The sequence below is a fragment of the Pagrus pagrus genome (genome assembly GCF_965226575.1).
Source record: "Pagrus pagrus genome assembly, chromosome: 5".
NCBI lineage: Eukaryota > Metazoa > Chordata > Actinopteri > Spariformes > Sparidae > Pagrus > Pagrus pagrus.
In genome coordinates this window covers 29,944,374-29,957,686 of record NC_140189.1, presented here as the reverse complement: position 1 = coordinate 29,957,686, position 13,313 = coordinate 29,944,374, and the positions used below count along the sequence as shown (strand labels likewise).

General features: G+C 39.7%; 1 protein-coding gene across 8 annotated transcripts in view; it reads left to right on the top strand.

Moving 5' to 3' along the window:
• diaph2 (diaphanous-related formin 2) overlaps nt 1-13,313 on the top strand; it is a 397,495-nt gene that overhangs the window by 215,450 nt on the left and 168,732 nt on the right. For all 8 annotated transcript variants that reach the window (XM_084353751.1, XM_084353750.1, XM_084353752.1 and 5 more), the window contains 2 exons: nt 4,190-4,291; nt 8,832-8,926. In XM_084353751.1, coding sequence (XP_084209877.1) covers nt 4,190-4,291; nt 8,832-8,926 — 197 coding nt within the window. The remainder of the gene's footprint in view (nt 1-4,189; nt 4,292-8,831; nt 8,927-13,313) is intronic.

Genomic DNA, 13,313 nt, shown 5'->3' with positions numbered 1-13,313 from the left:
CCAAGTGTTGGAGAACTCTTGTTATCACAGAGCTTCCCAAGGGTATACCTCAGTCCAAGGCCCACAGAGAAGGCTTAGCATGGATGCCAAGTCATCTCTAATAAGCCAAATCTGTTCTCGCTCAGACATTCATGTATTTTTTCAATGGAACCTCTATCAATTTGGTGACTCCTTTTGGCATGAAGCAAGCTTTAACACCCCCTCAGTTAATGGAATGTGTAACAGATATACTCACCAGAGACTTCTCTGTTGGCTCCAGTGAATCCTTCATGTGTTTTATTAAAACATGATTTTGAAACACTTCCTTCTTGACATGCTTCTCAAAGCTCCTCACCCCTGTAAGTAAATATATTCCAACAAATCAGTGTGAAATACGAACTATATATATATAATTTATTGGTACATTTATGTTCTTAAACTGGCATGGTCAATATCAAGTCAAAAGCGTTTGACCCTATTATATCCCTGAGAAGACCATTTGGCCCGAGAAGTATAGCACTACATAATACAGTGGGTTCAGAGAACAAAGAGCTGTTCATATTTCAACAGATTTTCTCCTGCCTTTAGACTGAGTTTTTTTCAGGATAAAAACACACTCCTATCATCCTTTCATCCAAACATCAATTAATACATGACTTTGCTGCAGATATTAGCAATAACATATCTCTGTGATGTCACCATTGTACACAATGGCCACAAGGAAAACAACAAGCTGCCAAGAAAACCCATCGCAAATGGCTCTTTACTTAGAAATTGCTTGAGAGCTTTGATTAACAAATATAAATCTGTGCAAGAGGAATGGCATTGTTGTCAGAGCATTACACATTAGCCTCTGGGCAACTAGAAAAACACGTTTAAATGTTGGCAAGGAATTTGATCAGCTGCTACAGACAGACACTGTTGGACAGGTTAAGCCTTCTTGGCAGAAAAAAAAAAAACATAGATGGACGCACATTCCCAAAGTTACAAAAACTAGTTTAACTCGACCAAACTACGATGCCAAGTTGAGGATGGGCATTTTAGTTACTACCTGACAACATTTGTGTTTTGAAAACATTTCTAAAACTTCCTTTATTGCTGTGGACAACCATCTGGTTGAAATATGCTACCAATAGTCTACACACCTGGTACTCCTACTAGTGTGTCAGCTTAGATGTAATGCAATCCCTCCAGGGCCTATCAGTCCACATGCAGTGCTCGGAGGAAACATGTGACATGTGGCATAATTGAGTCAGACAGCAAATGCTGTAGCAGGAATCAGCCAACTGATGTCACTACTCAGTGCCCAGCGGGGGGACTGTGAACTGTATAGGATGGTATCATAAAGAAATGTGGCTGTGCCACAGGTTATTAAAGGCACTGTTTTTCTGTTTAATTTGAGATAGCATGGGGCTGTGGGAGTAAGGCCCTGACGAATAGGCCGAGAGCACCCCGCTGAGAGTGTAAGGTACCCTAGGTGAGACATTGAAGTGGCGTTAGAGAAAAGAATGGAGACTTAGGAGAACAGTTCAGTACGAAATGCAGCCAAATTCCCCCCCTCTCACTTTAATTTGCCCTCTGTCTGCGGGCTATTCTCTAAGGGAGATCATTGTTTCCTCATGTTTTATTTTTGCTGGTTCTCCAGTTTCTTTGTTCAAGGCTGCACATGAGGAAATCCAGCATGATTTCTCGGGCTTCAATGGTTACTAACTCAGTGTATGTATGTGAGTCGGGATATTGTAGCAGTAATGTTGTGCTCATTGGATTTTTTTATGAAGTGGTTAATATTCATTTTGTCTGTCTTATTTGGTGGGTTTGGAGAATTGTGATAAAAAAATAGCTGACACAGAAATGTGAAAAAAAACATGTATTTTCAAGTCTTGAAAAATCAAAAGGCTTAGACTGAGCCTAACTGGGGAAATTGGATTCATATTTTTTTCATTTGAAAACAGACACATGCATTGACATTACAATAAGCAGCTGAGGACCTGTGTTGAGTTCATTTTTTCCACTTGTTTCACCCTCCTGAGTTGCCAAATAAACCTCTGCAGTTATCTTGAAAAGGTAAAGGCCAGTGTAACTGAACCTTGACTTAGTGTTTGTCAAGTCAAAACAGATGTATTGAAATTCGTCAGCTATAGTAGAGCAGTACTCACAAAATGTTGCCCCCACCCGATAATTAATTTATTGGAAAAGTCATAAATGCTTATAAAGAGTTAGTCCTGTCAAAGATTGAAGAAAAACTATTAAAGTAAGAACAGCACTGATGGCTTTTCTTGATGGAAAATATGTTTTCTCTTCTCTGGACTGGCTTTTTTTAAATGTGCCTGTTTCCGAGTACAACTTCCCGGATGGGTCTTTGTAACAACCCACCTTGAAAATCGTCTCATCATGTGAACTTTATCGTTGGCATGAATGAAAGGGTTGTGTCCTGTTGAAATACCTTTGCGTCAGATACATTTTCCGGATGTCCTTTACGTTTATCCATTTGTAACATCTAAAGTCCTACCTCTCAGCATGTTACCTCTGTACACAAAAAAGAAAAGTTCAAACCACTGAAGTGGCTGAAGGCTGAAGTGCATCTGTGTGCTCCACTGAGTATGAAGGTGATGCAGCCTATTGTGCCCATTAGACGTAAAGTTAGAGTGCATAGTCTTGTTAGCCTCTGTGGAACATCCTCTGATGTTGACAGAAAATCAAACCATAATACTCTACGTGGCATTGGCACTTGCTTAGATCCTTTTTAGCACTATTTAATATAGTAAACAACTACATCCCCAATGTCATGTGTTGACAGCGAGCACTGGAGTTAGGCAGGTGCCTTCAGCATTCCTTCTTCTGGCTGCCCAGGAGATGTTCCCTCTTTGATAGTTTCTTCAAATATGCAAGCCATCGCTGAGGGAGCAGATTGTTTGTTCTAGATTTCCTGGGAGACTCCCACCTTGGGCTTAAACAGAGGAGTTGTGATGATTAGCAACAGAGTGTGCTGCCTCTCCCAGAAGCCATCGAGAGAAAAGGGAAGGGTCTAAGGAATCTTGCTGCTTTCTCATTGTGAAAAATACTCATTCACCCCTCCACAGTAATGTAACTCCAGTTTAAAATATTGACCTTTTGTTCAGTGCATGGACACCTAGTGCTTGCCGTTATTGAAGTGTAAGTGAAGAGTAATACATGCTGACATGTGGCGTTTCCCCAGAGAGACTCCATAATGTCTCCATTATGAAAACAAAGGTCTTGTCATTTTTGGACCAATTTGGCTTTTGTGTTCAGTCATGTAACAGAGACTTAATGCCATTTTCTGGGATTGTGGGGGGTAACACAATTATCTCCCTGGCTCCAGCAAGTTGACAGACAGGGCCTGAGGGAAGAAGCTGTGCTTATCAACCATCTCCCCACTGTCACAGTGACAGAAATGTTGGCACACGCAAACAAATGAAGGGCGGGAAGTCATCCGCAGGACTGTGCTCTGATGCCACAGCTCGTGATATTGCACATTATGTAGTTCCAGCGTAATGTTAAAGGGGGCTGTCATCAATCAAATCAGCCTTTCAAAAAGCTAGCGTTACACCACATGTGCAGCACATGTTTTCTGAAAGCAAGGCTGGATACAGAGACATTTTATCCAGATAAGCTTTATTGTTACCATTTAGTTTATTTTAGCAAGGAGGTGTATAGGAACAATTATGGTTCATTAACACCTTGTTTAAGACAAATGATGGCTGTCCCTTTTACACAGTGATACATTATATCAGGTGTATTATTTCAAGTTATTGTACTGAACTTAGGACACATCATTAAATTGGACAGTTAAGTAGCCTACCAAGTATTTCTGCAGTGGGAGCTCAAATAGTTAGTTTGTTTTTTGCCTTTTAATAAGAGAAAAGTTTCTGGTATGGAAACTATCTTTCTTAATTGGATTATGCCATCTGTTGCCGTCTTACCCATCTGAGTCTGTCAGCTTATGTGTTAATATGCATAAATGTACTTGCATTTTAATGTATGTAAATTATTTATTTCATTTTGTTGTTGGAAAGGATGACAATATATCTTTGAAAATCATTGAATTCTTGTTTTCATACAGTGTTGATTACAGTCAGTGCCACATTGTGATGAAATAGAATGCTGTGCAGTTTTGTTACATTCCATATTGTCTTTAAAATGTCAACATAGTTATTCTGAACATATTGTTTGTTTCTTTTTGTTCCTGCAGTAAGAAAAGACGTAAAAGATGAGACTGACGACAGAATGCAACAGTTCAAGAAAAAGGCGAAAGAGCTTCGCATCTTGGATTCCAAAACAGCGCAGAATCTTTGTAAGTATATACAGTTTTATTTGTATGGTATTTTATTGGCATTATCCTCGTGTTGAACACCATTAGTTCACATAGTAATGTATTATTTTTAACCATGACCTTATTTTCCATGAGATCCCAGGTTTTTTCACATCCCACGAACAGCTTAACAAAGCTGTTTGTGGGAAACAAACAGTAGAAAGCCCTCAACAGTGATAGTGTTTTACTGTACCGGGCCTTTGGGGAAATGTTTTCTTGGCAGTTGTTTAGCGGTCACCACAAGTGCATATAGATTGCATCCAAGCTCCCCTTCTATAACCATGTGTAAAGTAAATTCCTATCAGAACCGAGTGCTGAAGCTACATGTAGGTGTTTTGAATCCCCATGAGCATAGCTGGACTAAATGTTCAGATGATGGTAGTGTGGACAATTTTCCTCGCCCTCCAAGCTTTCTTCTTTTTTTGGTTGGGGAGCCTTCAGGTTAGATTTAAATGATCTCCAAAACCTCTGCCTTAGAATTTCACTAACAGCTCGACCCCCTTCTCTCTTCCATATGAACCTCCTTGATCTCGAATCCATCAAATGCGTGTATGAATTTGTTACACATAAACTGAGTGACTGCTGGCTGTCTCATGCTGCTTGGTGGGTAGAGCAATTTCTTTTTTTTTTTGTTCCTTTTTTTACCCTAAATCTTTGGGATTTCATCTGTACCCTTGATATCCCTTTCCTCAGAGATACAATGTACAGTAGACGACAACATCTCATGAAATATACATGTCAAATGCTAAGATTACATGTCACCCTCCTTCCAAGCCCTACTCCAAGCTCTTTGTTTATCCATGTTTCTCTTACATTTCTTCCTTAAGGAACATGTAGGAAGGGGGTATGCAATGACATACTGTAGACTGGGTTGAGTATGTTTTTAGGTTGCTTAATTCTTGTAAGCTCTGGATGAGAATGTCAAAATAAACTGAAGGATGCATGTACATCACAGTTACATTAACAATCCCAGCCAGTTATCTTCCTGTGTGCTGGTGATCTCTTGCTCTGGTGCATTTCGGCTTCGTACCCTTACATCCTCAATGAACAGAGAACAGATGAATGAGTTCATCACGCAAAATTATCGAGGTCTGATGTCACGAAGGGGCATGTGGCAAGAACATAAGGATGACAGATAGAAGCGTCTGGTGTGTCTCTTCGTATGTGTGCGTGTGTGCCCGCATTTGAGTATGTGCCAGTGTGGGCATGTCGTTACACTTGTTTATGGGCTGTGACAATGTTGATGGGTGTCACCGCCATCTTTGATTTCAGCCCCAGCAGATGGGCTTTGAATTTGCAGGAAGCAGAGATAAGTGTAGAAAATCTCACCTCCAGAATGGCAATTGGTGGGAGGCACGGTCCTACACAGCTACACGGCTCCCACGAGTTGCCTTGACACGTGCACTCCAGCATCATAGATCACATTCACTGCCTGCTGCAGAACCCTCTAAGCTCCCTTTTCAATTTTGATGTGTGTTAGTATTGAAGGTTCAGTGACTGGGATGGGTAGTGAGACAACATGAATGATTGTGATGTCAGTGCCACTTTATATATTTTAGTATAGCAATTATGCATACCACTGTACCGTCTGATAAATTGTGTCTACCTATTTTTTCGTCTTGTCTGTCTGTCGATCTAAAAAAAAAAAAAATAAAAAACGACTTGCAGCTTGTACAATAAACTGCAGGTGAGTGTTTGACTAGTGGCTAAGCCCTGAATAAAGAGAATTACAGTTGTTGAAATGATATAAGATAAAAGCAGACGAAGACTACTTTTTGCTGTGAATAAAAAGAAAACTATCAAGTTGCGATTGAAGGGGAACCTGAGGTGCAAGTAGACAATCAAATGAAACAAACTAAAATGATAAATTATAAAATGCAGCACTTTTAACCTGAGAGACAGGGACATAAATCGGACTAATCGAACATTTTTTTTTTCAATTGCACAATTAAATTAGAGTGCCCTGTTGTATTTAAGACATTGACAATCATAAAAGAGAAAAAATGCATTGAATTCATCAACAATCAGCATTCAGTTATAGCACTGCTACGACAGGAGCTGAAGCCAGATTGGACATTTTCATTGTTTCACACTGTATTGTTCAGGCAAGAGGCATTTTTCTTTTCTGCAATCTTTAATAATCAATCATTTTGACACACTGTAGGCTTTAAATGTTTGACAACTTCATATAAAGGGAACTTCATAAGAAGCTCAACCGACATTCTGGCCTGTGACAGAAAACTTCCAGAAGTTTTAAGATGTTTAAAGCTGAAAAAGTATGAGCGAGTACAAACCAAGAATAAAAGTAAAACAAATGTAAAAATGAACACAACGCAAATACTTTTTTTTATGCTAGTGTGTTTTTAATTTTTTTGTTAAAATGTGGTTATTGAAGAATGTAATGTATTGCATATTGAATAAGTTTGTTTAGTAACAGTTTATAATAACTATTGTTATTAAATGTAAATTTATAGACAATTAAACTTCATTTAATAGTCATTTCACTGTTGACAAACAATAAAATGCTTTATAAACCATTTATTAAGCAATTATTTATTGTTAAGTTACCGCTGATGTTTACAATACTTTATACATGGTTAATAAATACTGTGTGGTTCATCTTTAAACACTATTTGGATGGCCATCGTAAAGATGCTACTGATGTTTATAAACTGTTAATGACTTAGTACATGTTTAATACAAGATTTCATTGTTTGTCAAAGTTAAATAATTATTAACTACAGTTTAATTAACCATAAATGTGCCATTTATTAATACAGTGTGTTGTCTTCTGTTCAAGTGCGATAGTAGGATGCTTTTTAAAATCTCACACTCTTGGCTACTTAATCATAAGCATAATAAATTACCAAGGTGGCCTACTGCGACTCATGTAAACTCTTGTTGTGTTATTTTAAACAGTTTTTATAACAAATGCAGTAGGTAACCCACTCATTCTCAACTTGGCAAACATGTAGCAGAGTCGCTACATGTGGAGAACCCCACTGTGCCTCACAGCTTGTGTGCACAGTATCAACTGTTCAAAAAGTTAAATGTCTTTTTTCACCACAATCTAAATAAAGAAAAGATTGAAGAGATACACCGCAGCACTTCATATGTTTATATTACGAAGGCCATTTGAATTTGTTTGCGGTGACTATTGATCACTTGTGCTCAGACAGCCCTGCACCTCCAGCAGCTGAAGCCACACATACTGTATAGATCAGTGCACCTGAGCAACATTTAAGAACTGATCTTGGCAGTCTGATGTGCCGGTACAGTTTTTTTTTCTTGCCACAGTGTGCTCCAGAATTACACTGTGTTACATTAACACACCTCCACCTGCACCACTTTGCTCATTTTGGCACACTTAGCTTATTATCCAGCCAGGAAACAACCAAACAGGTGCATGTTGACCGCACCCATTATTAACACAGAGCATACAGCTAGGTAAAAAACATCTGCTAGTGGCAGCAAGAGTTGTATCACTCTTTACATGTATTTTGTACCTTATTTGTATCTGCTTCAGCTTTTCAATGTACAGTATATCCCAGGATAACTTATGACAGCCAACCCTAAGATAATTTTGTATCTCGCTCTGTTTCGTCAAGGATGATATACATTGGACATATAAAAGAGATTTTATAGGATTAGACAACAAACGAGGATGTCATGTTGATAACAATGCACCCCGATCAGAAAAAAATGTCATGCTAATGAGGAAAACATTACATAAGTATCGATTAACGATGGAATATAGTCTAGATAGAAAAACTTTCTCTTCAGTTCTGCAGTTTCTGAGTCACCAGGATCCTGACACAGTGAAGCAAGAAGGGTCAGTGCAAAGAAGAAAAAAAAAAAAAGGTTACAGTCATGATTTGTCCAGACTAAGTAGTAAGAAAATAATAGTCTGAGTAATAAATAGCAGTAGACTGTAAAAGAAAGGAAACAAGGATGCACTACCTCTCCGTTTGTTGCACATCAAATACAGACATCAGGTCCCTCTGCTGCAGCGGTATAGCAGCTGTTGAGCAACTCTCCTCCAACTCATTACCAAACCTCCACCTGTGACTTCCACCTGGATACACCATCAGCTCCAATTTCCACTGTGGGCACCCCACCTGGAGAGTGAAACACCCACTAGGATGTCCCCTGAGGCGTATTCAGTGTTCTTCTTTGTATCCACCCAAACAAAACCGTGGAGCTTTCCCAGATTTCAACATAACTATCTGCTACAAGAAAAACTATCAATTAATAATAATAATAATAATAATAATAATAATAGTATTACTTTTGCACTTTTCTCTGTTACTGGTAAATCTTGATGATTTCCTACCCAATTATTGTCAGGGTGACTCAAACTATCCTGTTGAGGGGCAGCAAGTGTATTAGTTTTGCGAAGTGTCGAGTTAGGTCTGTGGTCATTTTGTCTGAGGAGCGATGAGTGCTGAAATGTCTCTTTGAACCCCGCGGTCTAATAAAAAAAGGGGGAGGAAATGACTCTTTTCTCTCTCCATCACAACAGCAATTTTCCTGGGCTCGTTCCGCCTGCCTTATGAAGAGATCCGGGACATTGTGCTGGAGGTAGACGAGGAAAGACTGAGCGAATCACTCATCCAGGTAAGACTGATGTTCAGCTTGGTGTGTTAGTTCTTTCACTCACACACACACATGCACTTATTTTTACCCTTTGAAGAATGTGCTCAGTACAGTGTGTGCGTGTGAGAGAGAGACCTTCTCTACACGTTCACGTGAAAAAATAATTTTTATATTTCAGCGTCTGGTGGCTAGCTTGGCGACCCCATTTTAAACCTGGAATGGTCTGTTTTTGGCACAAATCAGAATCCTCATTCTCATGTGGACCACAGAGACCCCCCATTCATCTTCCAATAATGGATGATGAAGGACAAGGCTTGGCAAAGTCTCTCCAACTCCACCCTCCTTTCCTCTTCCCTTTGTCTTAAACAATAATTGATGAGCTTCCTAAAGGCTACTTGTTTTTGCTGCTATTTTATTTGTGTTTTTTTTCTGTCTCAGAAAGCATTAATTGAAAGCTGGGCGGGTGCAACTGAGGTGAAGATGCATGGCTGGGCAGCGTGAGCCTCAATTGCACTAATATTTCTTGCACTGTCCTTGTGTGCAGCACTAAAACAGTCCTGTTGTTTTTTTGTCTCTGTTTTATTTCAGAAGTAGGAGGGGTAAACCCCAGGAGTGAAAAACAAATAGAAGATGTCATTTCAGTATAATCTTGGCAGTGATACACTGTGTTGTGTGCAAGATTCGTATTTATTTTTTCCAACCAGTGGTGGGCATCATTCAAGTGCAGCTTTCAAGCTGAAAGCAACTACAAGGAACTTTTATTTTGTGTTGATTTTGAAGGCACCAGTGGACAAAAGCAGCAAGAGCACTACCCCCTCATGCCATAAAGGTCTTGATCTGTCTAGCACGTACATTTGTTTTGAAAGCGAGTGAAAGTAAGATGCAACTTATTGTAAATACTTGTTTCTTTTTTTTAAACACAGCTATTTACAGGATGAATAAACAGGATGTAATATATCATCACATAAATGTTACGCTATGAGCCAGCTGTAATCCTATACCATCTTAAATTCATGTTTTCATATAAAACCACATCTCGCAATGTATTTCATAAACAAAATGCACAAATAACATACCTGCCCAGGAGGAGCAGGGCCAATCCAGAATAGGTTTTGGATCCTTTCAAATCCTGCAATTCTCTCAATCTGCTGAATCACTGATAAAGGTTTACTTGTGTTTACGTCTCTCCCCGTCACCCTCTTAGGTCTAAGCTGGGCTAGCTTAGCTCTTGTCACGGCTGTCTTTCCCAGCCTATTACTTCTCGGGACTATTTAACCCCTGATTCTGCCCCAATAACACCAATAACCACAAAATATAATGTCAATTGGTTTGCCACACTGTAGGCTTGATTCCTTCTAACTGGCTAACGTCACTGTGAAACTATGCATGGGAAAATGTAAGTTAGGCTCTTCCAGTCTAAATGCCATAAATCATTGAATCTGTATTCACCAGGAAGTCGACCCAGTGTCAGGCATTAAGACGACTATAGAATCAGCCGACATCTTGCTTACGGTCCTGGGTGCTTTTGTAGATCATATAGAAGCATCAGTATTAAATTGAGGCTGCTTCATAACCAGTTAAAAGTTCCTTATGGTATGTTTAAGTCCAGAAGTCTTTCCTGCCTTGGGAAAAAATACATTACCTTTCTACTGATTTATTGTATGTCCTTTCCCTCTTGGCTTATCAACAGACACTTGCGCAGGAGCTAGTCTGCTTCTTCCCCACTGCTTGGATCCCAGACGCTAGTAAAAGGTGGCGAGGCAATATATATTTAGATGGGGCCTATCTAGAGTGCCACCCTGCAGGACCATTATTTTGAGCTCTGATAACCTTTAATTGGCTGGCAATCCTGCAGAAAGTACAGAGTGTACGTCATAAGATGGCAGATCCCCCTCCGCTTTGTGAAGGAGAAAGGAAGTTAAGGTGTTGACCTTTTCCAACCTGCTACCTTTCTGTAGCTGCCAGCAGGGCAGCTGTGTCCCCAACACCTCCCCACCAGGGCCTGATAACACACAGCACCAGGCAAATGGTTGAACTGCTTGTTATAGTCTGGTAGAGTTCCAGGGAAAATAACCACTATGTCCACCACATCAACGAACAACCATTACACTGACCTTGACAAGCTACCAACACCAATTTGGTTTCCATTCATACCGTGGTGATTTACCACAGGGATTGACCGTTGTATGACCAGGACTCTGATCTACATCATATTTTAATGGAGAAAATATTATGTGGTTTACCCTCTGATGCTCTTTGGCCGCTCTGCTGGGCACTCTGCTGTCGATCTATGGTGGTTTCCTGATGGATAGATAGCTGTGCTCTGCTTTGCCAAAGTAATTGCTAACTGTTGGTAACTGTTATATTAGCTGCCATTAGTTCAGTTAGCTGTGCAGTTAGCAGTCCTATTAGCTGACTCTGCCCGCTGGGCCTCATAGCCATCTCAACCAGGTGGTCCAAAACTCCTCTGCTAGAAACACAGACACTCCCCTGGTGCTCTGAGCTCCGAGTCCGAGCAGAGTCAGCTCAATAGAATCACTAGCTGCACGGCTAAGTGAGGTAACTAGGTAACGGCAGCTATAATTAACAGCAGTTAGCAGTTACTTTTACAACAAGAAAAGGTGACTATCCATCTGGAAATGTGTCACACACGTGATAGTTGGTTTCTTGACAGTAATCAGTGCCTCATCAAATTTAGTGCCTTATATCGCCATCGCCCTTGATAGCTGATCAAAGAAGGTGGGCTTTTAGGGAAGGTGGCCTTAAATAAGGATTTCTTTTAACTGTGAATAGTGCAAAAGTACTCTCAGAGGAAAAATGCAGACCTAGATGCAGAACGAGCATAACAGGCCCCCTTTAAAACAAATGCGTGTGAATCTATGATGTCAGGGATGTGACGTGGTAAAGTGACAAATGTGTAGGTTTTGTTTCCACATACAAGCACCTCTTTGTGGGTGTTTCCGTTGTCTCACTCGGCACTTCCCTTTCCCCTTTATAACAAATGTGCAGCAAGACAAAGAGGCTGGAGAAAAAAAAAAGGAGGCTCAACGAGGCTCATGAGAGCAAGTGTGTGAGTCAGCATAAGCATCTGGGAGCTGAGCTAATGTCACAAAATCCAGAGGGAGGCGAGAGGACCAACTGAGTTAACTTATCTGCGCAGACGGAGCCCACATCTGGCAAGTGTGTCACTGCTGGTTAGATAACGATGCAAAAGACAGAGTAAAGCCTGGACTGGACAATTAGGACAACTCTCGAGGAAAAATATTTATTCACTGACAATGTGCCATGTCACTATCATATTTCTTTCCTTGTGTGTAGTATTTTACCCCCCATATTAGTATTTTATTAGAGAAAGAAATACCCATTTGCATTGCCAGTCAGCATCATTTCTTTAGTATAGTTCTAATCATCAGAAGAAGACATAAATAAGGCGTAAATATGAAGGCTTCTCAGAAACGTTTGGGTGGCAATGTACGGCGTACTCCCATCTTTTGAATTTGCTCATAATCAGGTAATAACATTGATTTATGCCTCATCCTGATGTCAGCATCCGTGTCAGGTTAAGTACTTTAAATCTGTCTGGGAGTCACAGAAGCAACACCTTGTTGATATACACAGCATTTTTTAAATTCTATTTATCAGTTTATTTGACACGGATAATGCATGTAGGAATTGTTACATCTTATTAAAATGCAACCGATGCAATGTATGTAGGACTACTAGCCATGACTAATTTGCAGTCCTTGTCCCTGGTTAGGTTTTTGAGGAATAAAATGCATGATACAACCCTCTAAAAAAAGACATAGAAACTAACAATAAAACAGTCATAGACAAGCAGCCACTAAAGATTTAATTAATTTAAGTAAACAAAAACAGGATTTAATTGGAAGTTGTTTAATGTAAGGCCCTTAAATACTTCATGTTGAATTTTGTCTGTGATTAGTTTGAACCCGTAGACAGAATATGTACTGTACCATTATGCTAATTGTTGTGTAGTGTTAAAAAATTTTCATGTTATGCTGGGATAAGGAGGTCTTGCCAAATTGAAAATATGCCCGCCAGTCTGTATTACTGAATTTGCTCTCACTTTATTATGAGGATGATTCCTTTCCTTTCTGTGCGATTATTCTGCCTCTTTCTCAACAATATCAGTCGAGGAACTAGTTTCTTTGTTCATTATTCTTTCATTCCTTGAAATCTTTCAAAGGAACTGATCTATAATCAGACTTTTCATGCCACACAGTTACTAGGATGGCATTTGCTTCTCAAGAAGAAAAACTGAAAACTCAGCTCTTGTGTTTGACGGACAGAGCAGTTTGCGCTTTGGTTTTCACAACAGCATAAACAAATTCTTGTTTTATGAATATACACAATATCGTGAGTCACCATTTGGTAAGAAAAGCAAAAC